This window comes from Schistocerca cancellata, chromosome 6, assembly GCF_023864275.1.
Source record: "Schistocerca cancellata isolate TAMUIC-IGC-003103 chromosome 6, iqSchCanc2.1, whole genome shotgun sequence".
NCBI lineage: Eukaryota > Metazoa > Arthropoda > Insecta > Orthoptera > Acrididae > Schistocerca > Schistocerca cancellata.
Genome location: NC_064631.1, coordinates 487,189,077 through 487,210,403, shown reverse-complemented (window position 1 = coordinate 487,210,403; position 21,327 = coordinate 487,189,077). Strand labels below are relative to the sequence as shown.

The following is a 21,327-nucleotide window of genomic DNA, read 5'->3' as shown; positions in this document are numbered from 1 at the left end:
AATTAAAACAAATCTGGTATTCTATGCATCAGAGCATGAAATGTTAGATCTTTTTAATCTTGTAGGTAGGTTAGCAGACTTGTAAAGAGAAATGGATAGCTGTAGTTTCAGCTCTCTGAGACTGCAGATGTGAGTGCAAGTTGCACTTGTGTGTGTGTGTGTGTGTGTGTGTGTGTGTGTGTGTGTGTGTGTGTGTGTGTCTACTGTTGTCAAAGGCCTTTAATGGCCGAAAGCAATGTTTGTGTGAATATTTTTATTGTGCCTATCGAGGCTCAGCATCTCCACTATATGGTGAGTAGTAACTTTCCTTCTCTCATATTTTTACATTCCATCATGGATAGGTTCTAGTTAGATACAGTTGGAAATAGCAAAGTATGGTGGAAGGAAGCACAGAATTTCTTATCAGGTGAATACAAGGTTATCAATGCAAAATCAAATAAGGTAATGCAGGAGTAAGTCTAATAATAAATATGAAAAAAAAAAGAATGACGATGAATCAACATGAACAACATAGTGACTGAGATTAAACAAACTGTTTAGTACATTTAGGTAGCTGAGAAATTAATTGTGATGAGAACTGTCATTCAATAGTGGGAAAAGAAAGTTAAGGAAAAATAAAAGGAGAACATAGATTTGGAAAAGGGGAAGCAACCTGTACAAATCTGCACACACCATAATATAATCATTGTGAATGCAAAGTTTAAGAATTACAAAAGATTTTTATACATGTAAAAGACCTGGAGTCACTGGAAGGTTTAAATAGATTATATAATAATGAAATCAAACAATGGAAAATCCAGTATGGAATGTAACAATACCAGAGAAGGGAAGTTGCTACTCATCATATAGTGGATATGCTGAGTCACGATAGGCACAACAAAAAGATTTACACAATTGTAGCTTTTGGCCATAAAGGCCTTTGTCAGCAATACACACTCACACTCACGCAAACGCAACTTGCACACACGTCTGCAGTCTCAGAGAGCTGAAACCACACTGTGAGCAGCAGCACCAATGCATGATGGGAGTGGCGACTGGGTGGGGGTAAGGAGGAGGCTGAGGCGGGGAGGGGGAGGGATAGTATGGTGGGAGTAACGGACAGTGAAGTGTTGCAGTTTATACAAAGGGCAGGAGAGAAGGTGTGGAGGGGAGGGGGGTAAGTAGCAGAAAGGAGAGAAATAAAAAGAAATTAAAAGACTAGGTGTGGCAGTGAAATGACAGCAGTGTAGTGCTGGAATGGGAACAGGGAGGGGGCTGGATGGGTGAAGACAGTGACTAACGAAGGTTGAGGCCAGGAGGGTTACGGGAACGTAGGATGTATTGCAGGGAAAGTTCCCACCTGTGCAATTCAGAAAAGCTGGTGTTGGTGGGAAGGATCCATATGGCACAGGCTGTGAAGCAGTCATTGAGATAAGGGATATCATGTTTGGCAGTGTGTTCCACAACATGGTGGTCTACTTGTTTTTTGGCCACAGTTTGTCGGTGGCCATTCATACGGACAGACAGCTTGTTGGTTGTCATGCCTACATAGAATGCAGCACAGTGGTTGCAGCTTAGCTTGTAAATCACATGACTGGTTTCACAGGTAGCCCTGCCTTTGATTGTATAGGTGATGTTAGTGACCGGACTGGAGTAGGTTGTGGTAGGAGGACGTATGGGAGAGGTCTTGCATCTAGGTCTATCGCAGGGGTATGAGCCATGAGGTAAGGGATTGGGAGCAGGTTTGGGTAAGGGTGAACAAGTATATTGTGGAGGTTTGGTGGACGGCGGAATACCACGGTATGGGGGATGGGAAGGACAGTGGGAAGGAAATTTCTCATTTCAGGGCACGATGATAGGCAATCGAAACGTTGATGTATGACGAGTTCCGCTGAGTTAGTACTGATAAAAAAAATATGTATTCTAATGGTACATTAAAGAAGTGTTATAAAACTTATTAGGGAGGTAAAGTTTATACATGGATATTTACACAAACAACCGCATCTGTTCATCATTTGACTTGTGCCCGAGAACCTGCATCAAGAGGATTGAAACATACAGGAGAAACTTGTGAGCAGATGAGAGGTGATTAGGTTGGGTTCTGGAGAAATATAAGAATATGCAAAGCAATACTGACCCTACAATTTATCTTGCAAGAGAGGATGAAGAAAGGCAGACGCACATTCACAGTTTTCAATAATTTAGAAAAAGCTACTGACAATTGTGGTGTTTCACATCACTCCAGAAGCGGTTTTCCACACTGTGACAGTTATTGATCAGGAAAAAAGTTACGGCAAACTAATTACTGTCTTAAGTGTATGCCAACAGGTAATTATATTTAAAAACAAAGATGATGTGACTTACCAAATGAAAGTGCTGGCAGGTCGACAGACACACAAACAAACACAAACATACACACAAAATTCAAGCTTTCGCAACCAACGGTTGCCTCGTCAGGAAAGAGGGAAGGAGAAGGAAAGACAAAAGGATATGGGTTTTAAGGGAGAGGGTAAGGAGTCATTCCAATCCCGGGAGCGGAAAGACTTACCTTAGGGGGAAAAAAGGACAGGTATACACTCGCACACACACACATATCCATCCACACATACACAGACACAGACACAGCAGACATAAGTCTTTCCGCTCCCGGGATTGGAATGACTCCTTACCCTCTCCCTTAAAACCCATATCCTTTTGTCTTTCCTTCTCCTTCCCTCTTTCCTGACGAGGCAACCGTTGGTTGCGAAAGCTTGAATTTTGTGTGTATGTTTGTGTTTGTTTGTGTGTCTGTCGACCTGCCAGCACTTTCATTTGGTAAGTCACATCATCTTTGTTTTTAAATATATTTTTCCTTCGTGGAATGTTTCCTTCTATTATAACCAACAGGTAATTAGCCAGACAGAGGAATTGCTCAAGACCAAAACTGAGCTAAATGCTAAAATGGGAAATTAAATGGTGATCTGAGAGCTGAAAAAAATCATGTGAAACATTTAATTATCGATTTGAATACCAACAAAAATAACAAATTTCTGAAATTATAATAAATTGTTTATAAAAAAAAATCTACCCACCAAGTGTCGGCAGGAAAAAAAGTACGTATCACAGTTATGGAAATCTGCAAGCTTTTGGAGCCTGTGGCTCCTTCTTTTGGCAGCAGGATTGAAGGGAAAGGAAGAGAGATGAAAGGAAAGAATTGGAAAGGTTTAGGAATTGGGAGAGTTACAGACCAGTTGCCCAGAACTCCAGGCCATGAGAGACTTGCCAGATGGGATGAGAAGGAAAGACTGTTTGTCATGGACTGCACTGGGCGAGATTTGAAAACCTGAGATCTTAAAGGTGGAAGATAGGGTAATAAGAAAGACAGAGATTACCCACAATATATTGTTACAATGAAAACAATCAATTTTTGACAAAATAATTTAATTGGATACATAAAAAATCTACTCACCAAGCAGCGGCAGAACACCCGCATAAAAGAAGGTTGTAATTAGGCAAGCTTTCGGAGCCAGTGGCACCTTCTTCAGGCAGAAGGGTTGAAGGAGAAGGAAGGGGGGTGAAGAAAAGGACTGGAGAGGTCTAGGAAAAGGGGTAGAGAAGAGAAGGCATTAATTGTTTCTTGCCGCTAACATACTTCACATATGACCAGAATCTCTGGATTTTCTGCCAGGTTTCGAGGCAACATTTCGTTGTGGAAGCTGTTATAGGCATCTGGCATTGAAGTTCGAGCTAAATTTTGAGCTTCTGTAAAAGATGGCCAATCTTGGCAATTTTGCATTTGTTTAAATTTGACATGTTTGTTTCAGTGTTCTAACCCGTTTGTACCAAGGAGGATTAGCTCTGTCGTTTGTTAATTTATTTGGTATAAATTCCTCAATTGCTGGCGATACTACACTCCTGGAAATTGAAATAAGGACACCGTGAATTCATTGTCCCAGGAAGGGGGAACTTTATTGACACATTCCTGGGGTCAGATACATCACATGATCACACTGACAGAACCACAGGCACATAGACACAGGCAACAGAGCATGCACAATGTCGGCACTAGTACAGTGTATATCCACCTTTCGCAGCAATGCAGGCTGCTATTCTCCCATGGAGACGATCGTAGAGATGCTGGATGTAGTCCTGTGGAACGGCTCCGCGTTCGTGCTGGACATGTAGACCGCGTGAGACGACGCTTCATCCAGTCCCAAACATGCTCAATGGGGGACAGATCCAGAGATCTTGCTGGCCAGGGTAGTTGACTTACACCTTCTAGAGCACGTTGGGTGGCACGGGATACATGCGGACGTGCATTGTCCTGTTGGAACAGCAAGTTCCCTTGCCGGTCTAGGAATGGTAGAACGATGGGTTCGATGACGGTTTGGATGTACCGTGCACTATTCAGTGTCCCCTCGACGATCACCAGTGGTGTACGGCCAGTGTAGGAGATCGCTCCCCACACCATGATGCCGGGTGTTGGCCCTGTGTGCCTCGGTCGTATGCAGTCCTGATTGTGGCGCTCACCTGCACGGCCCCAAACACGCATACGACCATCATTGGCACCAAGGCAGAAGCGACTCTCATCGCTGAAGACGACACGTCTCCATTCGTCCCTCCATTCACGCCTGTCGCGACACCACTGGAGGCAGGCTGCACGATGTTGGGGCGTGAGCGGAAGACGGCCTAATGGTGTGCGGGACCGTAGCCCAGCTTCATGGAGATGGTTGCGAATGGTCCTCGCCGATACCCCAGGAGCAACAGTGTCCCTAATTTGCTGGGAAGTGGCGGTGCGGTCCCCTACGGCACTGCGTAGGATCCTACGGTCTTGGCGTGCATCCGTGCGTCGCTGCGGTCCAGTCCCAGGTCGACGGGCACGTGCACCTTCCGCAGACCACTGGCGACAACATCGATGTACTGTGGAGACCTCACGCCCCACGTGTTGAGCAATTCGGCGGTACGTCCACCCGGCCTCCCGCATGCCCACTATACGCCCTCGCTCAAAGTCCGTCAACTGCACATACGGTTCACGTCCATGCTGTCGCGGCATGCTACCAGTGTTAAAGACTGCGATGGAGCTCCGTATGCCACGGCAAACTGGCTGACACTGACGGCGGCGGTGCACAAATGCTGCGCAGCTAGCGCCATTCGACGGCCAACACCGTGGTTCCTGGTGTGTCCGCTGTGCCGTGCGTGTGATCATTGCTTGTACAGCCCTCTCGCAGTGTCCAGAGCAAGTATGGTGGGTCTGACACACCGGTGTCAATGTGTTCTTTTTTCCATTTCCAGGAGTGTATTTCTTTGAATTTAAGCCACATCTGGTCTACACTTGGAATGAGTGGAGATTGTCTCTCAGGAAGGCATCAAGTGAATTTTTATCTGCTTTTTTGAATAGGTATATTTTTCACTTATTTTTCGGGGATTTGGGGAGTACAATATTCAGTCTCGCTACGACAACCCTGTGTTCACTAATCCCTGAATCGGTTTTGATGCTCGTTATTAACTCAGGATTATTTGTTGCTAAGAGATCAAGTGTGTTTTCACAACCGTTTACTATTAGCGTGGGCTCATGAACTAACTACTAGAAATAATTTTCAGAGAATGCGTTTAGCACAATTTCGGATGATATTTTATGCATACCTCCGGAATTGAACATGTATTTCTGCCAACATATCGAGGGTAAATTAAAGTCACCACCAACTATTATCGTACGAGTCGGGTACGTGTTTGAAATCAAACTCAAGTTTTCTTTGAACCTTTCGGCAACTGTATCATCTGAATTGGGAGGTCGGTAAAATGATCCAATTATTATTTTATACCAGTTTCCAACAATGACCTCTGCCCATACTAACTCAAAGGAAGTATTTATTTCAATTTCGTGACAAGTTAAATTACTTCTGACAGCAACAAACATGCCACTGCCAATCGTGTTTAGCCTATCATTTCGAAACACCATTAGGTTCTTCGCAAAAATTTCAGCTGAGCTTATATCCGACTGTACCCAGCTTTCAGTGCCTATAACGATTTGAGCATCAGTGCTTTCTATTAGCGCTTGGAGCTTTGGTACTTTCCCAACACAATTACGAAAATTTACAACTGTTACACCAATGGTTCCTGTATCTATGCTCTTCCTGTGTTCAGCCTGCTCCCTTTGTGCTTTGTGACTGAAGCCCTTCTTGTGTTTTCCTGAGACCCTCTAACCTAAAAATCCGCCCAGTCTACTCCACACAGCCCCTGCTACCTGTGTAGCCACCTCCTGCATACAGTGGACACCTGACCTAATGTTTAAGCAGTAATCTCTGTCTTGCATATTACCCTGTCTTCCACCTTTAAGCTCTATGGTTTTCAAATCTCATCGGGTGCAGTCCCCAACAATCAGTCTTTCCTTCTCATCCTGTACGATAAGTCCCCCCCTCCCCAAACTGTGGTTCTGAGTGACTTTCCCTAAATCTACCCCTTTTCCTAGACCTCTCCAGTCCTTTTCCTTCACCCCTCCTCCTTTATCTTCAACCCTTCTGCCTGAAGAAGGAGTCACTGGCTCCAAAAGCTTGCCTGATTGCAACCTCCTTTTATGTGTGTGTGTTCTGCCACCACTTGACGAGTAGATTTTTTATCTATCCAATTAAATTAGTTCGCAAAACACTATGCAAGAGTTAATAAGAGAGGAAAGCTAAGTGCATTATACATGGTGAGATTATACAGGTGAGGTGGAGGCGGGGAAAAATAGCCAGGTCAGAAAATAAAAAACAGTAAAAAATAAAAAGGGAGCAAAGAAAAGGAATAGTGTCTGAAAAGAAATGCTGAGACCGAAGAAGTTAACATAAGCGTAGGCCAGGTGGGTGGTGAGAACTAAGGATAAGCTGTAAAGCCAGTTGCCACCTGCAGGGTTCTGAGAAACTGATGTCAGGGAGGGGAGTGAGGGGAATCTACATAGCACATGTGGTGAAACAGGCAGAGAGGTCATGACTGTCATGTTGTAGAGCATGCTCAGCAACAGGATATTGTGTTTTGCCAGTATATACCCTTTGCCTATGCCCACTCATCCTAAACTGATAACTTGGCATTAGTGACACCAATGCAGAAGGCCGGACACAGCTTATGTAACAGAAGGCACATGACATGCATCATTTCACCTGTGATTGTTCTACAACTTGACAGTTGTGACCTTGGTGCCTGTTTCTCCACCCAACAACATTTTCACAGAACTCCACAGGTGGGAAATGGTGTTACACCATGTCCTTCGTTCTCGCCACCCACCTGGCCTGCATTACGTTTACTCCTTCGTCTCAACTTGCTCCCTTTTGGTTTTCTATACCTTTTATTTTTTCAGCTGCCTATTGTGTTAGCCCCCCCCCCCCCGTGTCAAGCACGTACAATGCACATAGCTTTCTGCTCTTATTAACTCTTGTACAGTGTTTTGTCAGTAATCTCTGTCTTGCTTATTAACTTATCTTCAACCTTTAAGCTCTTAGGTTTTCAAATCTTATCTGGTCCAGAGCCCGACAGTCTGTCCTCCTTCCTTCTCATCCCATTTGGTAGCTCTCCACTGATCCCGGGTTCCTGGCGAATTTTCCGTAACTCTGTCCATTTCCTAAAACTCGCCAGCCATTTTCCTTCATCGCTCTTTCTTCCGCTTCAACACTTCAGCCAGAAGACAGAGCCACTGGCTCTGAAAACTTGCACATTTCCATAACTTTTGTACGTGTTTTCTCCTGCCTGGGCTTGGTGAGTAGATTGTTTATCTCTAAAATTAGATTTTAATATCAAATCAGACAACATTAAGGTTGACTGGAAACTGTACTTCAAAGACTCAGGATGCTGAACTAATAGTACTTGCTAATACAACCAATGAGTTAAATGCAACTATAGATGCTCAGGTTGTAAAAACTGAGCAAGCTACTGCTGAAACAAATATCATGTTAGATATGACGAACACCAAGATAGGTCAACAGATTACTGACTCACATCAAGAAAAAATTAGAAATAAATACACAACTATGAGAATTAGAAGCCACGCTCTTAAATATAATGTGGGAGTTACGTACTGATGTACTTAAACAGTCTCATATACCGTAGTTTTAAAGGAAATGAATAAATATTTCTTCGAATTAAATACAGATTCCATACAAATTTCAGACACTTGTATCAGACATAAGATTTCACAACAAGTTACAAATTCAGACAAATTAGAAACTTGTACATCTCTTATTATCATCGTAGTGCAAATATTTCCTACTATTGGATTCAATATTATATCTGTTAGACAGCTCCGTGCAATATTTTATTATTTCACTTACATTTGCAGCTTGATTTTCTGACACAACAATATGATTTAAAACTGTACAATCGTAAGAGTAATTTACTGGTTGGGGATAAGGTATTTAATATTTACTCTAGCTTTTACAAAATGTATTACAATGGTATAAATCTGCTTTAAGTCATAGTTATTGTAACAGACACAGAGACAAACGAACAGCTAAATCAATTGCCTGAATGACAATCTAGAGAATTGGGACTCAATTCAAAATTTTCTATCTCTGTTTGAAGCTTGCATATGCTCATTTTTCATTTTGACATTACAGATATAACAAAACTTATAACTAAAAAATTAATAATTCTAAGAATAAAGAGTAGTTAGCTGTCACTTCAAATTCTTTTCTACTTTAGGCGTGACTCCTAATGAAAGGACTGGCAACACAACTCTGAAATTTTCTTCTTTTTGTTTCACTTGGTGTGGGCAGACTTATCTCTCAAATAAATAATACATCACTCTCAGAATAATGCAGTCTCTCATAATAATTCAACTTCCCAAAGCTCCTACCTCTTCCATAAATTCCACTACTTGTAATCCCAAAATATCCTGATTTTTCATTTGTGTCCAACAATTCTAATGAAATAAAAGACTTAAACATGTAAGGAAACTTCTGGCAGATTGTAAATAATTTAAGAGACAACACTTACCCTATCAAAGAATTTCCCAATGAGTATATTTGGAGGCCTGTCTATTCTCATACTATTGATTAATGAACTTAGTACTCTTGAGTCCTTTGCATTGTGCACACAGAATGAGCTTAGAAACCGTGCACCTAGGAAGTTTTCAATAGCAGGTGCCCAAGAAGAATCTTTAAGTTTAATATATGCACCTGTTGACAAAGATTATTGACAATCTGATATTTACAATATTGTTTACAATTACAGTTAAAAACAAGATACATTTATGACAGCAAAGATATTAGAATTGTCCTACAAACAGTTATATAAAGAGATATCAACCTTACCTTCACAATGCATGTCCAGTGCTGAAAACATGAGCTTCTGATAAACAAATGACATTGAAGAATTGCAGTTTTAGTGCCCATGCCAGATTCAGACATCGAGATTGAGATGGACACACCAGTGTTGGCCAACCAGAATGGTCGTGTTTCACTTCAGCACCACAGGTAGGTGGATTTTGCATCAGTTGGCAACCCTATGGTGGTGTACGTTAGGAGAAAATTGTGTGAATTTTCCTCATCCAGTTGTGTTGGTGTTTCCTAGGCTTTTTGAACACCTATGTTATTTTTGCACACAGTTATTCACTTATTCCCTTCTTGGTCTGCTACTGTGGCTCTCCATGTATGCTACTGATGATTCTTGGCTTTCACATTTTGGATTACCCTCAGTTTGTCCTTTCAGATTTGTGGACTGTTTTCATAGATGACCACTTGGTCTTTACTGCCATTTGCCATTTCTCAGAAACTGACTGATGGCACTCCCACACTTACTAAAGTGACTTGACAAGCCTGACTTCTGTGTGCAAACAAGGTCTTAATGATGTACCCAAAGTTTATGGAGCTTTGGCAGCATCAATAACATTGCATGAACAGATGTAGCTGCAATAACAACAACAGGAGAAACAAATGCAATTTCAAGAGCAACTGCAGCAGGAGCACATGAAGGAGCTGCTCAAGCAAAACGCAGAGCTGACTCGAAATGTAAGCACATAGCCAGTGGGACAAGCACCTGAGCCAGCTTTTGCCCCCGCTCCTAACATCTGTTGTTCCTGATGTAAACAAAGAAATGTTGGGAAACCACCTATGTAGATTTATGCTGTGTTACAAAGTAAGAAATATACCACATCCTGGACTCCAAAGCACTTTGTTACTCAGCAGTAGTAGCAGTTGACTGTATGAGATCGTGCAAAAGCTGTGTCATTACGGAATTGTGCAGTTTACTGAGTTAGCATTTCTGCCATAAAATGCAAATTGTGGCAGCAGGATTGCAGTTTTACCATATTGAAAGAGTACCAATTGGTCCTATGCGACCTGGATAATGGACTTGCCTGAAAATGCAAATATGAATGTCCTAATTGCAGAGTTTCATAACACTGACTTTTTAATCACAGACGTAGTTGTAAGATTAATATTGCAGAAGGAGGTCAAGACTAGAATTTTGAAATCGTTTGACCCCCAGTAAAGTACAACTGCAAATATTGCAGCAAAAACATCTGAGATGTCTGCAACAGCTCAAAATGCATTTTCAGATAGTTTGCAAACAGCTAAGGTCCCTCCCTACCAAGCATCAACAAATTAGTCCCCTGAATGACTGTCCAGAACAATGAAGCTATTTTTGCTCCGAAAGTAGATTTCAGCAGACTTACTAATCAGACACAACCTAGCTGGGTGTCTACAAGTTTTTAAGTTACTTTTATAATAAGAAAATTTCACCTTGCTCTGGATATTTCAGCTGGAGAGAGGCATACATAGACAGCATTCCCTTTCTGTTACTGCAGCACATGAGAGGCCCACCCACCTCAGTGTCGGATTTGCTCCCATTGATGTTTAAGTCTTGTTCAGACATTTGGACATGCCACAAATGTTGCCACAAATGTAGTAAGTGTCCACATTTTTTTGTCACATGCATATCTCAAGTCACAGCCCCTGGCAGCAATGTACCAGAGCAGGAGAACAGAATGGCACACCAATCTGCCAGCGTTCACTAATACAGTATGGGTAGCAGAACCTGACCACATGTTGGTGTTCGCTTTAACTCCATTGTAAGCAGAACTGGCCAAGAACATAATAAACTCTGGGTTAAGTTGAATGTCAACAGTATTACGACCCAATTCCAGACTGGCAGGGGTCAGTAGTTTCTTTCATTAACCAGGAAACATATCAGCATTTGGGCTACCCCTATGTGCAGCCGTTGCAGCAGCCGTTTATCTCATACAGCTGGCAAAAAATTCCTTTGAGAGGACAAATTACTATATGGGCAAAATAAAAGAATATGGAATGATAAATCATCTTATTGGTTGTAAGCCAAAGTGAAATGAGAGCACTCTGGATGGTCAATGCTGGTGTGTCCATCTCAATCTCGATGTTTAATCTGGCAAGGACTCTAAAACTGCAATTCTTCAATGTCATGTTTTCAATACTAAACGTGTATTGTGAAGACAATGTTTATGTCTGTTGGCTGTAAATATTCACTGCATTTTGTTTCCAAGTAGTGGATGTGGTGAATCTAGTTTTGAGCTTGATACCATTCCAGGCTTTAGAATCATTCAGTTACTTCCTCCAACAGCAATCATCAACAGCCTCAATGCCTCAGCAGACCAATCAGCAAATGGAAAGAATGGAAAATGCAGTCTTTGACATGCTGCTAGAGCCACTGGCAGGACCAATTAAAGATGGGAGATATTTAGTACCCTCGCCGGACTCTGATATTGAGATTGAGATTGAGAGGGATGTACCAGCATTGGCTTTCTGGAGGTATCTACTTTTGCATCCAAACTATGGGCACCATGGACTTCATCTCAGCTGGCAAGACCCTCTGGCGGTGTAAGCTAGGAAGAAGCGATCCCATCAGTGACATCACCTGGCCAGAATTATAGGTTTCCTCATGACATTCTACAGAAAATTATGAAACATGTAAAAAATACAAGTAGCTTGAAGTAAACATAAGCTTTGGATCCTAAAACAGACCTCTTCTAGCTTTCGCCTCTGATGCTTATAGAAATGTATCATCAGCTTGGGATACTGCATAAAGAAATCCTTATCAGGTTTGTGAACCTGGTAAGGCTGTTATACAGCTTCTGGGCGTGGCTCCTATGGTGATGGGGATGCTGGTTTTTTCACTATAAAAGGAACCAGCAGTGGTTAACTGTGGACCATACCAATATATTTATACAATTTTTCCTGTGTGCAGTAATGTTCCGTATTAACCACAAACCATGCTACCACAAAGTACGTGATATCATAAACCAGAATTAAACTAGCACATTGATAGACCATACATAATAAAAATACATACTGATTCTCTGTAACAGGAATCAACTTCAAAAAATGTCAGGAAGACTGCTGTGGTTTTCACCAAAATTTACAACACAATGTGATAGTGACCTAAAACCTGTAGGCTATTTCTATGATGTGTGCTGCAGTTTTTACCTGACAATTTCACTACCATAATCTCCACTGCCTTGGTAACACACAGTAAAGTGTGAAATTTGAAAACAATTTGATTCTGCAGTTACAGCAGAGAAACAGACTGAAATGTGTTACGATGAGATGTAACAAAAGACACCTCTTTTTTTTAAGTTTTTCGAGTTATTTGGACTTTATCTCACTTCCTAGTCATCAAGACATTTGATATTGCCTTCTCCAGAGAGTTCTAAACAACTGTAGAAGATAATAAAAGATGTCAGATTTAATTTCAGTACCATCAGAATATGGGCCCACTTTCAATGCATCTCCACCTTGTCATTTTTAGGGCCTTATATGCTTGCATTGCAAAACCAAATACAGCTTCCACAATGAAATTTTCACTCTGCAGCAGAGTGTGCACTGATATGAAACTTCTTGGCAGATTAAAACTGTGTGCCGGACCGAGACTCGAACTCAAGACCTTTGCCTTTCGTGGGCAAGTGTTCTACCAACTGAGCTACCCGAGCACGATTCACGACCCGTCCTCACAGCCTTCCTTCCAGCAGTAGCTTAAGCTCTCCTGTGAACCTTGCAGAACTAGCACTCCTGGATGAAAGGTCCCGAATTCGAGTCTTGGTCCGGCACACAGTTTTAATCTGCCAGGAAGTTTCAAATAAAGCTTTTTTTGGTGGTTTAGAAGATGGTCTTTCTAATGAAAATGGTTTCATTCTATTGAAAATGGTTTAAAAGAGTTTGGTAGAAGACGTTTATTGTAAAGGTGGCCCAAAAATAGCCATTTTTGGCACTTTCAGAAAAATCATCAACTTTGCCCTCAGTTTGTAAATTACTGGAAAGCAGTAGGAGAGTGAAATTTTATGATTTAAGACCTTGTATTCATAAGTAATTACGTACAAGGTTTCAGGTGGATCCTGCAATCAATTCTGGAGATATAAACAACTAAACTTCAAATTTTTTTTTCAAGCATCCATTTTTTTGGCTACCTTTGCTCCAAATTATCCATACGCAAATCATCCAGGAAATCTTTGTATTGTTATTTTGAGTAAGAGAGCAAAAAAAGTTGTACAATATGGATTCGTTTTGTTCCTTTCAAGAAAATACTGCCAGAGATACTGGGTGGTTACAATTAAACTTTTCCTATTTAACACGTTATAACACACAAACTAATTACCACATGAGTACCAAACTTGGTAGCATTAATGTCGGGGACATGGGGAAGAGAAATAATGCAGAAACAATTCAACTGAAACAGTTTTCATGTGCTGCTATGGTGCATCATACCATTACATACCAGTACCACTACTGCTACAGAAGGGGCTCAATATGGCATCCATCAGTGCGCAGAAGAGTCTGAAGGCACAGGATTGCATTCTGCACAGCAGAACAAAGTATGTCCATAGGTATTGGCTACCTCTCCTGATATGCTGCACTTCAGATCAGCACATGTGTGAATGTTCTCCTGGTAAACCCTGTCCTTCAGGTAGCCCCACAACCAGGACTCACAGGGAGTGAGGTCATGTGATTGTGCCAACCAAGCATTTGGAAATGATCAGGTGATAATTCAATTGATTCCGAATGTGTCTTGGACAAGCAGGTGAACTTCACGAGCAATGTGCTGTGGGACTTAATTTTGCATGAAAACTGTTGAGATCAATGCGTCTCTGTCCTGTAGAGTGGGGTATGACCGCTGGTGAAGCATATTGCAGTAATGCTGGCTTGTCACACAGCATGTCTTTGGTCCTTGAGTGCCAACCTGTTCAAAAAAGAATGGGCCAATAATGAACTTGCCCATTAAACCATGCTATACGGTGACACATTTACCATACAGAGGAACTTCATGCACAATGACTGTGAGTGAACATCCCCACATTCGGCAGTTTTGACCTCACTCGTCAGAGAAAAATGAGCTTCATCTGTCTATAGTATGGTCCATGGCCAGTCCTCGTCTACTTCAATCCTTGCGAGAAAGTGGACAGTGAAGTTAACTCATCATGAGTGCTGTGGTGCAAACTGCTGTATGATATGGATCTTGTACGGATACCACTTGAGAATGGTTCGAAGCACCTTCCGTACAGTGAACTACGGGATGTTCAACTGTCGTGACACAGCACACGCACTGCCTGACAATCAGGAATTGCGTGCAGCATTGTCTGCCATAGCAACAGCAATTTTATCAACCACCTGTGGTGCAACTGGTCATCGCCCTCTTCCCGGAGCGACGCCCAGTTCTCCAATTGATTCAAACTTCTTCATCATACTCCGCACAGCATGTGGAGAAAGAGGACCCTTCCATAATACTTTCAGCTGGCAATATTCTCGAAGTGCAGATGCAGAATTACTGTTGATTTGATAACAGAGCTTCACCAATAATGCCCTGCTCCTTTTGTCCATGCTCATGTTGACACCTCAACAAGTGCACTGCGACGGATCAAGTGTGTGAGACTATGAGTCACGATAACTGTCATTGTACCTGGTGGCCATAGTTGGAACCGGACAGTGACACTGGGATGTGTGGAAATCATGCACCCCAAACTCTGACATTACTGCTACCAAGTTTGTTACTCATTCAGTAATTAGTTTCTGTGTTAAAAAGTGTTAAATAGGGAAAGTTTAATTAGAACTGCTCGCATTATGTTTCAAAGTTGTCGAAAACTCTTGGCTACACTGCCGATAGCTGCGCCATGGGTTCAAACAAATGACTATATCTCTGGAAGTATAGAAATAATTACTGTGAAACTTTACCAGTGTTCACTGGGAACATTCATATAAAATTTCATCACAATCTGTGATGATCTTGTGCAAACCTCTAGGCAACCTCATGTGGGAATTTGGCATAGAATGACCCTAAAGTAAGGTCCCAAACTTACCAATTGGACCGACAGGCTTCCGATCAAATTTTCCATTCCTGTGTAATTCATCAATTTTTGCCAAAAAGTTGGGCATCCAAGAACCGTACAGACTTATCACATCCCTGTCTTCCCTCTCAAGTGCTCTAACCTGCCTCTTTTTTGCTTCTGAAACACATGAGACACAGAAATTTCAAGGACATTTATTTCATATATGTGACAATAAATGTGCCGTCAATAATTAGTTGACAATACAAATACTTACACAAACGCAAAACAGAAAGTGGGTGAACAGTGACAGAGGATAAATGATGGAAGGTGCTTTACGGTCACACGAGATTAATTTTTAGAGACCAAACAACTCAGTAAACACCAAACAAATATAAAATTACCCCTCCCTCTCTCTTTCATGTACCATACTTGCCTTAGTAACATTTAAATGTAGGCAGTTATCACTTAATCTTTCAGCTACCCTCTTCTCAAAAAATAAAGTATACTACATTTAAAATGGACACAATAAAACATGCAACAAAGAGGTCAGTTCTTCATTAGAAGAGAAAGCTATGAGTTTCAGGACAATGCCCTATAAAGAAATGGGTCACTGCTACTTCATTACACCTCTGTTACCCAAAACAGAAACATCACAGGTAAAGAGCTGATCTCAATAGCTGCATCTTCCCATCAATCTCCTCCATTCACATCTACCACCATCAGCACATGCCCTTCTTACATCATTGAGGCAATAGCTTGCAGAATGATTGAAATTTATTTTACAACTGTTCATCACTGTTGACTGCTAAGCCTGCTTGCTTATTTTGCTCTATGCCTACTTGCTCTATTAACCAATTATTCCCTTGGCAATCATTAACTATTCTAATCATTTTTCCCCTGCCAGGTATATAGGACAAATAACATTGAGGACATCAAGGAAATCTGAGCAGTTGAGATAATACTTCCTTCACTCACATCTCACGAGATCCAGTGCTTTCAACCAGGGAAAAATATAGGCAGCCAGGTGACTCCTGGTTTAGTGTCAATCATTTAAGCTACAATAAAACTGCAGTCTTACTCTAAATTACATTAAAATGACTGTTTACAAATAACAATGGAAAACTTTCATGTATAAGATATGTCACATCAAAATTAATTCCAGTGCTCAAAAGGAGCTATAGCAGCATTCTGATCTGTTCTATTTGTCATACCCATTTCCAAATGACAAGTCTTTGCATGAATCCTACAGACCTTCATTGCTCTCAACGATTGTTAAAATGTTATCCTGCTAGTGAGCAACAGTAAGGCATGCTAGTGACAGCAGGATTTTTTCCTTTATACCCCTGTTGCAAACATGAAGCAGTGCATCATTATGTAAAAGACGTGGCTCACCAGCCTTGCATAAAGTGACATACAATTGTCAGTTGAGCACGGTGTGGGGTCGACTTTAGTCAAAGGTAAGCATAAAAATATAGCTCAGCAGCTAACCCAGCTAGTAGTCAACTCTTGGATGACTATTAAAATTTCTGCTTAGACACTTCTGTGCTTTTTGGTTCTCAAATTCAGGTCTAGGTGAATCTAGTTAACTGTGATACCGTTCACAGAACTTGGTACGTTACGCGTGCAATTTAAGTAACTGTTTGAACTTACATTAGGTTGTTCAACAAGGTTCCACACCCATGTACCCTTAAAGCAGTGGGCAGAGCCAAAGTTTCATAGTGCTTGTCCAGTGCCTTTCGTCATGGGAAAGCAAGTTACAGCAGAAACAGAAATGTTGCAAAGTAAAGGTGTTACAAGGGGGCATTCAATGCGTAATGCAACAGATTTTTTTTCTTGGACAATTCGGGTTGAAAAATGTGGACTCTGTTGTGGGACATTGTGATATACTCTTGATTCAGCTCCTATAGTTTCATGAAGTTCCAGTAGGTGGTGACACTACCCCCTCTCCCCCAGAAAACCACAGCATCACAGATATTCAAGGGGGGCATGCAAAATACCAACAGATACTAGGCAATGAACAAAAGCATTCAAGTCATTGGGCGAAGCGTCTGACATGATCACAACAAGGTTCAAACATCTCAGTGCACAACTGGACGTCTCTGTCGGCAAGGCCTCACACAAGTTGGCACTGGACTGTTTTCCCCTCATCCGCCCTACAGTCTACGTATTTCACCTTCTGACTTCCATCTGTTTGATCCAGTGAATGATGCACTCCACAAGAAGCAGTGCAGGGAAGATGGGGATGTTACTGATGCAGCAAGACACTGGCTCTGATGTCAACCAGTAGGGTGGTACCATCCAGTCATACAGGCCCTACCGGTAAGGTGGTATAAACCCATCGCATTGGATGCAGATTATGTTCAAAAACTTGGTTTTGTAGCCAAACAAGTGGGAATAATGTGGTGTACTGGAATCCTAGGATGAAACCAAACTGCTCGCGGAAAAAAATGTGTTGGATTACTTACTGAATGCCTCTTGTATATACGCAGTATTGTCTGGCCATTGGGCTATGACCACAGTCATAGTTGTGAATAACTTAGAATTTGTAAATATTTCAAGTCTATCATTGATGTTCAAGCAAATGTCTAACTGTCCTCAGGCAGAGGAATTGTTGGCAAAATTGGTTGGGGTCTATATTTTTTCAAAGCTAGATTATAAGATGAAGCAGTTTTTGGCGATTAATATGCCATTCGGCACATGTCAGATATTTAGATAACTTGCAATTACCGGGGCCATGTAGGATTAGCACCTGCACAACCTAGAGGAGATGTTTGAGCAGTTCCTGGACACCAGACTGTGGTGTCGACTCAACAAACGTAGTTTCTTTCAGCTTAGTGTTAAGTACCTGGGACACATATTAAATAAAGAAGGGCTCAAGAATACACAGGAGCACGGGGATTCTATCACTAACTTGCCAGCTCCTATGAAATTCAAAGAACTACAGTCGTTCCTCAGCAAAATAAATTATTATGTGAGGTTTATTTCCAATGCAGCTCAGATTTCTCACCTGCTTAATAAATTGCCTAAAAAAAGGTGTTGAATTTGTGTGGTCAGAGGCATGCTAGAAGACTTTCTTGCTACTTAAAAAGTGCTTTAGGTCAGCCCATTGTTTAGTGACTTTTCAACCTGGCATACATTTAAAGCTAGCCACTTATGTCACACCGTGGTGCTGGTGCTGTGCTACTCTCACAAACACACCAACAGCACTTGACAGCCCATTACATTTGATCTACAACATTAAATTTGGTACAGAGGAATTTTTCGCAAAATGGGAAAGAAGTGTTGGCTATCATATACGGAGTCAGGAAGTTTCACGTGTGTTTCGATGGTACTAAGTTCCACCAATCACAAGCCCCTCATTGTCATTTGGTACCCATTCAAAACTTCCCAATAACGACAGCACAACAGGTGCAATGGTCTTTTTGAGATCCATTATCAGCTCACCATGCAGCACTCAACACTGACACACCTTCTTACTTGCCGTGCAGCCCAGACACTGAGCCTGACAGCACAAAGCACTCTGTTTTGCCTTAGATGCAAATCAGCAATATACCCTTGACAAATTCCTGATTACGCCACGTGAAACAGCAGCAGAAATGGACCATGATCCACTACTCCGCTGGTTGTTATCTGCTATACGGCAGGGTGGGCTGGAGCACCAGTCTAAGGCCACCGACCCAGGATGGTGCACCAATTTTTCTTAATGTCACTGACAGCACCATTCTGATTCTATGAACAGTTCTGAATGCTCAGTGGTAGTTCCTCCCACACTCCGACTCCTCATACTGAAGCTCCTCCATATTGATCACTGAGGAATGTACAGAAAGAAAGTAATAGTGCAGTTTCATGTATATTGGCCTGGCATTTTAACCTTTGGCCACGTGCTGATCACTCCTGGCAAAGAGGGCATGTTGATTTCATACGACCATTATGGGGAGCAATGTGAATGCTGGTTGTCAATGCTCTCTCTAACTTTCCATATGTGGGACAGATCAAAACTATTACCACAGCAGCTACTACCATTGGACTGTCCATCATATTTGCAAAAGAGGGGTCACACTACACCCTGGTTTCCGACAATGGCCCTCAATTCCCGGAATCTGCGTTATAGGGTGTCTGTAAATGCAATGACATTTAGCACATGGTCACCGCCCCTTTCTGTCCCACACCCCATTTCGGAAGCCGAGCATATGGTGAGGACCTTCAAAATGCAGATGCAGATGATGGCAGTCAACTCTGGAGAAGTACTCATCAACTTCCTCGCCAACTACCTGTCCATCTCTTGTCAATGGACATAGCGCAGGCCCCATGTCCTCTTTGACTTGCTGCACCTATCACCACACCCCCATTGCCCTGAACACAGCCATATCACTGTGTGGGCTCCCACATCTGGCTTAAAACTTTCTACTGAGACTCCAGGTGGCCCAAGGTGTTGTCACTGGCAATAGAGATTGGTATATGTTTAAAGCTGTGGCCGGTCAGCTGTATTTAGTCATGTTTTGAAATCAGCTCCAGCCGCAGTGAGGCGTGCACCTCCCCCCAACCCTTTCCCCTCAATTACTGGCTGGTCACGACATATGCAACCACGCAAGAGGCAAGCCTGCCTGCTATTGTAACACTTTCCGCCCCAGCATTCAGCTTCGAAACAGGGGCAACTACGACCAGTGATGGGAGCCGATGGAGATGGAACCACTTCCAGCCCCTAGGACACTTCCAGGCCCCACAAACACCAGTGATCCCCACACTGCATAATCGACAGAGGTGGAGCATTTTCAGACTCAAGTGCCCATAAAAGTGAATCATTGTCCCCATCTCCTCCACATCTGAGTAACAACAGGGAGATCACGTCAGTGTGGTTCCAGTTGTCTGAGACTGGAGACATGTGTGCAAGTTGTGTGTGTGTGTGTGTGTGTGTGTGTGTGTGTGCGTGCATGTGTGTGTGTGTGTGTGTGTGTGTGTGTGTGTGTTGCCGACAAAGCCCTTAATGGCCAAAAGCTATAATTGTGTGAATCTTTTTGTTGTGCCTATCACAACTCAGTATCTCCGCTATATCGTGAGTAGCAACTTTCCTCTATAATATTGTTACATTCCATCCTGAATTCTCTATAAACGACTATGTTCCATAAATCACATTTGTTCTTGTCATAGTACCTTCCCTCTCTTGATCATTAACTGCAACTGCTGTGTTGCTACTGTATACATAATGTTATGTTATTAACAGTTATATACATATAAAACAAGCCACATTTAAAATGTTACGAAAAGGGATATCATTCTCTTGTTCTAAATTAATGCTGTAGGAGGAAGGCTACATACAGACTAGCAAACACCCACAAAAGCCACACAGATGGATCACCGGCAGGAGGAGGAGGAGTAAGAGATCACTGTTTAATGTCCTGTCAACAACGCGGTCATTAGAGATGGACACAAGCTCAGATGGTTTGAAGGAACCATCCCAGCATCTTCTTTATGAGTTTTAGGGAAATCATGGAAATCCTAAATCAGGATGGCTGGAGGTAGGTTTGAAATGTCGTCCTCCCAAATGTGAGCCCAGCATCCTACATACAGTCACTAATGCAAGGAGAACACCTATTAGGTGATATTAGAAGTGGAAAGACTACTGTAAAACCACCTCCAGCAATGATGGATTGTTAATCCAAGTCAAACTGCACTTTACTTATTACAAAACCAACTTTTTACACAGGAAGATACAGTGTTTGTTTGAGTGTCTTCTCATTTTAACAATCCATAATTTAATTTGTAAAAGAGTGAGCTGGAAACATCCACTTTTTCTGTTAGTCTATTCCTAAAAATAAGATGGGGTACAAGGAAGATGCTTTGTCAAAAATTGCGAAGCAATCAGGCACACCCTGGGCAACGGTGAGGACAACACCAAAAGCTGAATCTTCTACCACCAAAGACGCTACAATGACACACTTAAAATTGCATTTGTCAATACCATCACTAGTAAAAAAAACGATCTCCATTAATACCAAAGGGGTTTCAGCACAGAAGAAAGCACTAATGTCCAACATCTGCAAGAAACATAACTATGGTATATTACTGGTCCAAGAAACACAAGAGGATCAAATGACTATCAACCGAGGGTGTAT

The 21,327-nt window shown here is 42.0% G+C and overlaps 1 protein-coding gene across 2 annotated transcripts in view; it reads right to left on the bottom strand.

Annotated features, from left to right (window-relative positions):
• Positions 1 to 21,327, bottom strand: part of LOC126190758 (structural maintenance of chromosomes protein 6) — a 221,183-nt gene that overhangs the window by 108,157 nt on the left and 91,699 nt on the right. For both annotated transcript variants that reach the window (XM_049931273.1, XM_049931274.1), the window contains exons 10-11: positions 15,245 to 15,391; positions 8,923 to 9,104 (exon numbers count right to left, since the gene is read on the bottom strand). In XM_049931273.1, the coding sequence (XP_049787230.1) occupies positions 8,923 to 9,104; positions 15,245 to 15,391 (329 nt within the window). The remainder of the gene's footprint in view (positions 1 to 8,922; positions 9,105 to 15,244; positions 15,392 to 21,327) is intronic.